The sequence below is a fragment of the Tupaia chinensis genome, unplaced genomic scaffold (genome assembly GCF_000334495.1).
Source record: "Tupaia chinensis unplaced genomic scaffold, TupChi_1.0 Scaffold000275_1, whole genome shotgun sequence".
In the NCBI taxonomy this organism is placed as follows: domain Eukaryota; kingdom Metazoa; phylum Chordata; class Mammalia; order Scandentia; family Tupaiidae; genus Tupaia; species Tupaia belangeri.
This window is the reverse complement of record NW_006159757.1, coordinates 6,018,112-6,029,149: the sequence shown is the minus strand read 5'-3', so window position 1 is coordinate 6,029,149 and position 11,038 is coordinate 6,018,112. Positions and strand designations below refer to the sequence as shown.

At 41.6% G+C, this 11,038-nt stretch overlaps 1 protein-coding gene across 5 annotated transcripts in view; it reads left to right on the top strand.

Annotated features, from left to right (window-relative positions):
* The window catches only part of GATA3 (GATA binding protein 3), a 31,285-nt gene extending 25,258 nt beyond the window's left edge, over nt 1-6,027 (top strand). For 4 of the 5 annotated variants that reach the window (XM_006150035.3, XM_006150037.2, XM_006150034.2 and 1 more), the window contains exon 6: nt 4,887-6,027. In XM_006150035.3, the coding sequence (XP_006150097.1) occupies nt 4,887-5,171 (285 nt within the window). In that variant the 3' untranslated portion in view covers nt 5,172-6,027. The remainder of the gene's footprint in view (nt 1-4,886) is intronic. The other variant, NM_001290515.1, reaches the window with a different exon arrangement.
* Nucleotides 6,028-11,038: the final 5,011 nt, after the last annotated feature.

Sequence of the window (11,038 nt, the reverse complement as noted above, 5' to 3'; positions counted from 1 at the left end):
GTAAAACAAAATAAAAAAAAAAAAAATAAAAAAAAAAAAAAAAAAAAAAAAAAAAAAAAAAAAAAAAAAAAAAAAAAAAAAAAGAGTGTAGCCTTGCTGAGACGGAAGGAGTTTTAAGACAGCTATACAACATACTTAGTATGTGTGGAACATGCTACATGTGGTGTGGCAACCTGACATGCATGGTGGGCCTGTCTGGTTTCTTTTTGTTGTTGTTGTTGTGAAGGAAGAAATATCTTCCCCTTGGAAAATAAGAAAAGCCACCAGTTTTATTTTGATGTTTCCTTGCATTTTCAACTCTTGCAAAAAGAGGAAAGCGAGTAGTGAGGGAGTGAAAGAGAAAGGTAAATAGAAGTAATGTGTGGCACAGGGATTCCTGAAACCAAGAGGACTGATTCAGTCCCTGAGGGGTAGAGTCTTTGGCTAAGCCTGCGCTGTGAATTTGAAATAGATTGTCTGTATAAAAGACATGAAATAAAATGTCTGAGAGATTCTATCTGATGTTTTTGTCTTAACCAACTTTCGCATGCAGACAACTCCTGAAGAAATAGCCAGGTGAGGTTATCATACCAGGAGGAAAAAGATGCTGTTTTTTTTTTTTTTTTTCTCCTTTTATATCATACTAGTAGAATAATAATTGCCAGCCATCTGGATTTAGCTGTCATTTTTAATCTTTTCATTTTTGTAGTATTTTTACGTTAAAAAAAAGAAAAAAAATTCAGGTTTTTTTTTTTCTTTCTCCTGAAACAATTCTGATTGATACAGTATGACCTTAATGAGGTCTCTGGTTTACCTTAAACGCAAAGAAGAAAAAAGTTATCTTTCTTTTTCTCTCTCTCTCCTCTTTCTGAGTCTTCTAAAGTCTTTGCCAATCTGACTTTGGCAAAGTGTGAGGCTGAAGGGAGAAGAGGCAGAGATTTTTGCTCGAGGCCTTTCTGGCAATAAACTCATTTTACCCAGGAATACCTGGGAATTGAGGAGGAGGCTTTGCTGGTTAGATTTTTTGAGTCATTGAGAACTTGTCAGCATGACCCCAGCACCTTACTCTTCCTTCACTTTCGGGGCACAGTTGCTATGATTCCCAGGGGTCCTGTAAACTCATTTCGTTGCCTGCAGTGTCATCTTCTCTTGTCCCTGTGCAGTGCCCAGCACTAACGAGACTCGATCCTGGGACTGTGGTGTATGTACAGTTCTCAGCAATTAATCCCAAGTCCCGAATTCACTTTTGGACAATTTACTTGCCCACTTGGAGACAGCAAGATCTATGAATAATACTCGGAGATTTGGGGCATTGGTGTTTTTGAGCTATCGGTCATCAGCACAGCCTGTGAAGTTATTTTTGGGTTGTAATTTATGGCTTTCAAAGAACTTTCATGTTACTTGATTATATTTAAGCCTCAAATAGTTCCATGATATAGAAAGGACAGAACTGATTTTTATTTCAGTTTTACTTGAAAAAATTATGACTCAGGAAAAAGCAAACCTCTTGTACAAGGTAACGTTGCTGATAAAGTAGAAGAAGCAGGCTCAATTTCGGAGTATCAGAAATCCTTTCTGGGAGGTCAGTAGCATCAGGAGTAATATGAGTTCCGTTAGTTCTCTCTCTAAAAAGTACATGTTCTCTTATTTATTTATTTTTTTTGAGAGGTTTTTCCATAGGGCATGTGCGCTCGCCAGATAGAGAGAGACAGAGAGACAGAAAGTGAGAAATCATCCCCCGGGGGGGATGGCCACACTGCAATCCCTTCTCCTCCATTCTCCTCTCAGGATCTTGGGCATGCATGCACATGCGCCCGGCGTGAGTTTTAAGCCACCGGGTCTGGGATGTGTACCTCAGTCGACTACGTGGGAGTCCAGCGACATAGCCATTACGCTAACTGCTGCTCCCCATGCTCTCTTATTTTAATAAAAAAAAATTACAATAGAGTGGGCAGCTACACATAAGAGACTGAGAGAGAGAGAGAGAGATATGAATATTTTCCCTAGGGTCTGGTCATGTCACCAACCCCTTCCTCCAGTCCTTCAATCTTTCAGATCCTGGGTATTTTGCAGATGTGCCTCCTATGTTTTAGGTTGACTGGGCTGGGGATTCGAACCTTGGTGTCCATTCGAACCTTGGCTCCAGATTCCCTTGAGCAGCACATCAGTACTATGTCACGGAGGTAGCCCATCTCTTATCTTAGATTATAGCAAAATTGTAATGAGCAGTGCACATGCATATATTTATTTCCTGTTTCCATGGGCATATAGAAATAATAAGAAATGAGCTGTAAAGTTTTTTGACTAGTTAGCTAGGATGAGATATCATCTCACTGTAGCTAATCTATTTTTTCTGAAGAAGGTAAACTCATATCAAGAAAAAGTCCAGGAATATTCTCCATGGCCCACTCTTACTCTGTTCTTTTTTTTTTTGTTTCTTCCCCAACATTTATTTCTTCTTCTAGCAAAAGAGACAGAGAGAGACAGAGACAGAAAGCACACCCCAACAGGGTCTGCGTATTGCTGTCTAGCCCCAGCTTCAGCCAGCCCCAGGTCATGGGCTTGCACATATTCTAGTGTATATATGTACGGGGGGGTCTCTGGACGTGAACCTGGAGCCCTCCCTCATGGATCAGCCTCATGAGTTTTACTGTCATGCCATCACTGGTCCCCTCCTACTCTGTTCTTAACGAGCTCTGCCTTCATGGCTGGGCTCCAATGGCCGGGAGAGAACTCCCGTATCCCAAGAGTAGGTTTTCTGTTTTCTCAGGCTTAGTAGGCATTAGTAAAAGGAGATGATTTGTGTGTATTTAACAATAAGTGATAGTAATCTATTAATGTTTTCCTGGGTAGCGTTTTATTTTGCCCATCCAGATAGCTATACGTGTTTGCCATAAGTTCCTGTCTCCTTATCTAGGTGTTTAGATAACTGCCTATCTCAGGATCAGCGTATCTAGGTGGTGGTGTGACTGGTTATCTGGGCCTGTGTGGCTATCTGTGTAACTAGATATTATATTTAGATATCTGGCTATGTATATCAAGATACCAGTGTCAAGAGCTGTGTATCTAGGCATTATCTTGGTGAAGATTTAATGTGGGAGTAGATTCCTGTCATCTCTGTAGACTGCATCTTTATCTTGATGATGACTTTGAAGAAGGAACCCTGGGATGTCTGTGGCAGTGACCTTTCTTGGCTCTTCTGCCGTCGCTCACCTTGCTTTGCTGGCACAAGGGGAAGTGAGGTCACGGCTCCTATGTGGGGCTCTGTCTTCCTTGCTAGGTGACCTCTCCCAGCACAGCTCCATGAGTTTGTGTATGGGCTACTCTCAGAGGCTTAGTCCCTCTTAGTCACTTGGATTTCCTTTTTAACTTGGCCTTTCCTAGCTTTGAGAGCAGACATGTGGGCCCTTGAGCCTGGGAAGCCTCTTTCTCCACTCTTGAGAACCCTGGTGGAAGGGGCTGGGATTCACTCACTGAACCTTTTTACCACATCTCCCTGGGAACATAGCCAGATGTGCAGTTTGCTATTTGGTGCAGGTGTATGTCATTGAGGTTCATCTGACTTTGACTCTGTGGGGAGTAGCTTGTTTACTTCGTAAAGTCCCCTACTGGGCCCCCCAAACAGACATATTCTTAAAAGACAAATGAGGTTTATCGAGAGAAAGGTAGCTGTCTCAGGGATTGAAGTCTAGTGACTTCTTTTTTTTTTTTTTCTTGGCCAGAGGACACATGCACTCACAGGAAAGAGAAAAAGCGAGAGAGAGCGAGAGAGAGAAAGCACTCCCCACAGGGCATGGTGATGTCAGGACCCTCTTCCATTTCTCCTTCCTTGCAGGATTTCGGGCTCAGGCTCGCACACATACAAACCCAGCACATTTTTTAAGCTGCCGGCTCCCGGACTCAAACCTCACAGTTGACCGTGTGGGATCCAGCCATTTTAACCACCACAACGTAGGCTAGGCTGAAACCTCATGATCGTTCCTGGGGTCTTTCCATGGTCTCTTTCCTCCTGTTTATTCCTGACCTTTAAGTTTCAGGATGAGGGTACTAGCACAGTGTTTTTACACCTTAGATGTTCTTTGATACTTGTTGATAGGTTGTTTAACTGCTGTTGACTTGTCTAGTTAGCGGAGAAGAGTCAGAACTAGGTGGAAACAGCAACTTTCAGTCCTTGTAATCGTTGTTGCAGTGATTCAGGCAAAAGGTTACCTTTGGAAAGACACGCTGTATTAAAATATGACCCCAGAATGTGCAAATTCCAGGGGACGTTATTACAACACCTCTCATTGTGAGAAGGCCGGGTAGAAGAAAGGCAAGCAAAAATTGCTTAGCGGAGAGTGATGCCACCACATCTTTCCAGAGAGCTAGACTTAAACACTTAAACTTATTGGTTACCTTGGCTGTGCCTTTAAAGCCCTAAAACAGATTTGTCAGATGAGTAGGCGAAACGGTATTTCCCTCTTGAAGATTTGTAAGTAGTCTCTACTCTCAGGAAATATTTTAAGAAAATTCGAATGAAATAAGACAAGTTACTCTAATTTAGTTACCAGAGAAATACAGTTAGGCTATATCCCTTGGAAATGCAAAGTTCCCTTGGAGAAAATTTACCCCAAATTAATTGACATTAATAAGCTTAATAAGCTCTGCTTGGAGCGCCTCACTTCTTTTATTCTCTAAAAGCCATAGAAGAGGACAGTCAGAACCCCCTTTCCCACCAACCTGTCTATGGTTCTGGGGGGTCCCTGGAAAGGAGGCAGGAGGTGGGGGGAAGAAAGGGACTGACAGAAACAGAAACAGATCCGTGACCTGGGGCTGCCGGCAGAACCCGCGTTGGTGTGTGAAAACCTGTGTCATTTCAGAGGCAGCAAAGAAGTAAAAAAAAAAAAAAAAAATTGATCTTTGTTTAGATTAACAGACCCCTGACTATGAAGAAGGAAGGCATCCAGACCAGAAACCGAAAAATGTCTAGCAAATCCAAAAAGTGCAAAAAGGTACACGACACGCTGGAGGACTTCCCCAAGAGCAGCTCGTTTAACCCGGCCGCCCTCTCCAGACACATGTCCTCCCTGAGTCACCTCTCACCGTTCAGCCACTCCAGCCACATGCTGACCACCCCCACGCCGATGCACCCGCCGTCCAGCCTCTCCTTTGGACCTCACCATCCTTCCAGTATGGTTACCGCCATGGGTTAGAGCCTTTCCCGATGATTAAGGTCTCCAAGCGAGAGTCCCTCCAACCCCTTCTACTTGCATTTTTGCAGGAGCAGTATCATGAAGCCTGAGAGTGATGGATATATGTTTTTGAAGGCAGAAAGCAAAATGATGTTTGCCACTTTTGCAAAGGAGCTCACTGTGGTGTCTGTGTTCCAACCACTGAATCTGGATCCCATTTGTGAATAAGCCATTCAGACTCATATTCCCTATTTAACAGGGTCTCTAGTGCTGTGAAAAAAAAAATGCTGAACATTGCATATAACTTATATTGTAAGAAATACTGTACATTTGAGGAAGACTTTATTGCATCTGGGTAGCTATAAGAAAGGCATGAAGGACGCCAAGAATTTAAAGGAATACGGGGGGGAATAAAGTGTGGAAATTAAGAAGAAACTAGGTCTGATATCTGAATGGACAAACTGCCAGTTTTGTTTCCTTTCACTGGCCACAGTTGTTTGATGCATTGAAAGAAAAAAAAAAAAAAAGAAAAAAAAAAAGTCGTAGGCAAATCATTCGTTCAAAGCTGTGGGCCTCTGCAAAGGAAATACCAGTTCCAGGCAATCAGTGTTAGTGCTCACAAATTGCCATGGAGGGTTCCGGACAGCCTTTTTTCTAGGCCTACATGCTTTGTGAACAAGTCCCTGTAATTGTTGTTTGTATGTATAATTCAAAGCACCAAACTAAGAAAAGATGTAGATTTATTTCATCATATTATACAGACTGAACTGTTGTATAAATTTATTTACTGCTAGTGTTAAGAACTGCTTTGGTTTTGTTTCGTTTTAATATTTTCCTTCTCTTTCAATTTTTGGTTGAATAAACTAGATTACATTCAGTTGACCTACGGTGGTTGTGCTCTGGAGGGTTTTCTTTTCCATTTTGTTTTGGGATGATATTTATTACATAGCTTCTAAGGGTACAGCAGCATCTGTCTTTTCACTTCTCCTACAGCCTGTGCTCTGAGGGTAGCAGTGTATGAGCTACCAACGTGCATGTCAGCGACCCTGGCCGGACAGGCCGTGTCCTGAGAACAGCCTGGCTGATGGTTAGCCCCTTCGTGTTCTGTGTTAGTGATCACTGCCTTTAATACAGTCTGTTGGAATAATACTATAAAAATAATAATAACGTTAAACTATTTTAAAAACAACAAAATAACAGCATATCAAAGTGGTGGCTAAGCTCTTATAGAATCTGGTAGCTCTGCTAAATTAAGAAAAACGAGTTTAAAAAAAAAAACAAACCAGATGTGTTAAGTTATTCACTAGGAGAAAATAATAACCCCAGAGAGTCAACATCTGTTCCTTTGGGAAGCTGAGACTATTTGGAGTTCTATGTGCAGCCCAGAGGAATTTGTCCTGGGGCTGGAGTACCTTTTGGGGTCCCCTTGTGAGCTGCAATTTCTCTGCCTGTTCTTAAGTAGACAATCTTCTTGAAGGAAGAGTGGATGATTTCCTCTCTGAGAGTCACAGGTGGAAACTGCAGCCGAAGGATTCCTCGAGGTTCTCTTCAAGGTGTAAAGGAGCTGGGCTGCTCTTGAGTTCATTTCTGTTTTGCTTTTCTACTGTTGAATAACACCACAGTGAAGGGTTTATTGGAATGTTTGCGAAACATGAAATAACCATTTTGTAACTTATATGCTGTATAGTTTTCTTTTACTCTGTTGACAGAATGTGTAACTATGGCACACATTTAAAAATCTCTGTTAATCGCCTCTCTGCTTTCTTAGCAAATATTTTAAACCTAAAGCTAAATGTTGAAATAAAGGAGTAGAGAATTACTGAGATGCACATGGAGATCTCACTGGCTCCTAATTAATGACCTACAGTCCGAATCTTGTTTCCAATGATTTTTGCAGCACCAAAGGAAATAATCATCTGCGGCCATATTAAACTTGGGAGGTTTTACTGTATCGTTCCAGTGTCTCAGGGTTTGCCACCTCTTTTTTCATGAACAGATTTGAGTTGATGCCCTTTCACCCTAAGAACAGGGAGTTCAAATTCTTGGCATTCTTGGGGCGGGAAGGGGTGGGTGGGTGGGGGACCACATAGAGAAATCCCAAACGCAATACCTCTGGCTACATTTTGTTTTAGGTACTATAGCTATAATGGCATATTTCATCCTATTTCTTCTTCAGAGAAAAGGCATCTCATCATTTTGTACATGATTTTTAACCTTCTAAGATGTTCTAGAAGATGATGCAAAAGCTTTAAAAATATATATGTATATGATAACAACGATTCAGTTTCTTTATTAGAATGTTATCATATGTTTTCACGGCTTCAACGGTTTTGTTCTTTTTTTTCTTCTTCTTTTGAAAGGATAAAAGATACAGTAGAAAAGCAATACTAAAGGGAATTGAATCTAGAAAACTAGAATAAGATATAAAATATTGCTAAAAGACCTTTGAGTACATTATACCCCTAAATAATTTTTTATCTGTTTTGTTTCACTTTTGAGCTAGTTGTGTTAGCTCATCCATAGGAGAATATTTGGAAAATTTATGTGTGTTTTTTTTTTGGGGGGGGGCATGGGGATTTGGGTTATTTCTTTAAAACATTTTAAAAGCTAACATCATAGAAAAAAAAATCAAACTGCATTGTTACAGAACAGTTTTTCTATCTATGAACTCATATATCTACCAGTAGATGCTCATAAAGTAAAAATTTAGGATTTAAACACTTCTTTCACATTTCCAACAAATACCTACTGAGTGTCTAGATTGAAGTTCATTTGAAACCACCATTATTTTACTTTTTTTTTTTTTTTTTAAAAAAAAAAAAAGCAGATCAGGAAATAGAGAAACCAAAACTCCAGTGATGTCATTCTTACTTTGTGACATTTCCGTTGTTATTCCCCTTTAAAACGAACCACATGAACTGTGGTGAGCTTCCCAACTGGGCCTCTGGGTTAGTCCCCAAGCACACAAGTTGTGATAGACCTGCGGATACCCAGAGTCTGCCTTCTGAGACCAATGCCGACTTTCTGAACTGTTCTAAGACTTCGAAATGATTTTTAAAACATACTCCTCTTTGGGAGACTAAATGTTAGCATTTCATCAGTCTAAGTCTATGTGAAGGAAGCAGATTCTTTTCAAGTATCACATACCTGATTTGAGTCTAATAAAACACCTGTTCGCAAACTCAGAACTCACACACTCCCATGTAATCCATTGTCTGTCTTCGATGTTTTCCTTACAAAGGTAAATTGTCCGGCTTACGTTGAAAAGATTTAGAGGCATTATTTCTCTATTTTCTCTTGTTCCCTTTTCCTGTCCCATATCCTCAGCCTCATATCCTACAGCCATTCCTAGACAGACTGTGTTGATCCCTCTGCAATTTCCAAGCTAAGGACAGATGGAAAGGTTGCAAGAAAGCATGTAAATATTGGGAGATGACCTGATCCACAGAATACAAATTTTAGCTATTCTCCAAATCAGGCGGACAACACACCAACTCTTCTCCTGCCCTTCTAAATGAAGCCAATTTCTTTTCTTTCTTTCTTTCTTTTTTTTTTTTTTTTTTTAGAGGTTTTTGCTATAGGGCACATGTGCTCTCCAGGAAGACAGAGAGAGACAGAGAGACAAAAAGCGAGAAATCACCCTCCAGGTGGATGGCCATGCTGCAATCCCTTCTTCTCCATTCTCTCGAGATCTTGGGCACGCATGCACACGCACCCAGCGTGAGTTTAAGCCACTGGGTCCAGGACTCGAACTGTGGTCGACTACATGGGAGTCCAGCGACATAGCCATTTCGCCAACTGCTAGCCTCTCTTTTTTTTAAAATGAAGCCAATTTCTAGAAAACATTTTCATTCTGTTTATATGAACTAGCTCAATTAGAATACATCCTCACATCTAACTTGTCTGCACTGTTTGCAAAGAACCTGGAAAAGGAGAACTCCAAAATTCAGAGATGCTCATTGATCGTTCAACTGTGTTGTGACTACTGTCTTAGGAGTCTGGAAACTTGGGCTTCACTCCTGGCTCTGACACTAATTAACAGAATGATCTAAGTCCATTTGTTTGATTTTTCTGGAAGTGGGCTCCTTATCTATGTAAGTAGATGAGATGATCTCTAAGAGCCATTTGAGAGGAAAAAAACCATGATTCCATTGGATGGGTGTGTGGTGGTGGTGGTGGAGGATTCATTATTAGGAAAGACTTTCTCATACCCCCTGCCAGAATTTTGACCAGAATATCTGAAAAGCCTGGAGTGCTGGTAGTCCATCAGATTCCAAAGGGTCAGGGTAGTTCTGCTCCCATCTGTCCTTGGTACTGTCCTGTGAAACACAAATTAAATTGTATTTTAGGACTGTCAACCCAGGTCAGAGGTTGGTGTCTCAGTCTTCAGACTCTCTGCTCTTTCTGCAGTGTGCCCAGGCTCCTGTGGAGCTGACTACAACAGTACTTGCTTGTGCTAATTTTGGCAGCCGGGTTCATATTTCCCTCATCCATTGTGTAAAGAATTCTGCCTGAATTGCTTTCAGGCTATTCTAGGGATATAGCTAGCAGTCCAGTCTCTCTATTTTTCCTTGTCCTCTCTTTCTCTTTGGAGAAGGGGATAAACAGAGGAAGTAGATCAATGCTCAAAAAAGCTGGTCCTTTTTGGGTGCGCTGTTCGGATTCTGATGTCCCCGGTCACTTCCTGACTTGCCCCTGAGCTCCTTTGCAGGGGATCCTGGTACATTAGCTACATTGTCTGTGGTGCATTTTTACAATCCCCTGTCATGTCTGTGTGCACAGTTTGGCAGGCAGCACAGTGGAGTGGGGATTTGGAGAGTGGGCTCGCTCTCCCCACCCACCCCGCCTCTGCGGATCTCAAGCTAAACAAAAGCCATACAAGATAAAGCTCTCATTCTACTGTCTTGGTGACAGTGCCTGGTCCCCAACAAGAGCCCAAAAGATGTGGAAAACACCTGGAGGGAGTTTGTGTTTCTAAGGAAACAGCTTTGGGCCTAGACTTGTATCACTTTAGTACATAGTGTGGAGATACGAGGCCATCAGCTCTCAGAACCGGGCCCTAATTCAGTGAGTTAGTCTGAAAGAAACCCCGTTGCAGAGATTTGGCCTGCACAATGCCTAAACTACCAGGTAGTCTACAAGGAAATCAGCCTATCTGGTATTTGTTGGGGGAGAGGGAGCAGGGGAAAAGGACTACGTGCATAAGAAACTTCCAGAAAATGAAAATTTTGTTTTCTTTCCTTTTAAAAAAAAATTGCCAGAGGTGGGCCAGCCAGGTGGTGTGGTAGTTAAAGCAGCCAGATCCTATTGGGTCATCAGAAAAGTCATGATGCATTTTTTGCATAGAAATAATAGAAAAATACTCATGATTTTTGCGACAGCCCAATACATAGGTGACTATGCTGTTCAACTCTCATGCCCAGCAGCTTGAAAAACAAGCCAGGCATGTGTACATGGGTGCCCAAAATTCTGAGAAGACGATGGAAGAGAAGGGGCTGTGGCATGGTCATTCTCCCTGTGGGCTGCTTTTTCACTTTATCTCTCTCATTCTGGCAAGTGCTTGCGCTATATAGCAAAAATTTAAATTAAAGAAAAAAATAGGCCAGAAAGTGTGTATGCTCACCAGAGAGAGTGGGAGATAGAGAAACAGAGAGGGAGAAGGAGAACACACTCCTCAATGGGACATGGTCATGCTACAATCCCTTCTCCTCCATTTCTCTATCTTGTTAGGGTTTTTCAAACTGTTGGGGCTGGGATTCAAACTGTGGTTGGCCAAGTGGGATCCAGTTCCCTTAACCTGCTATACTATGTGGCCAGCCCTATTTTCTTTCTACTGATTGTAAAATAAGTACTAATTGACCAAACTTGCGGAGTACAAAACATGCTTT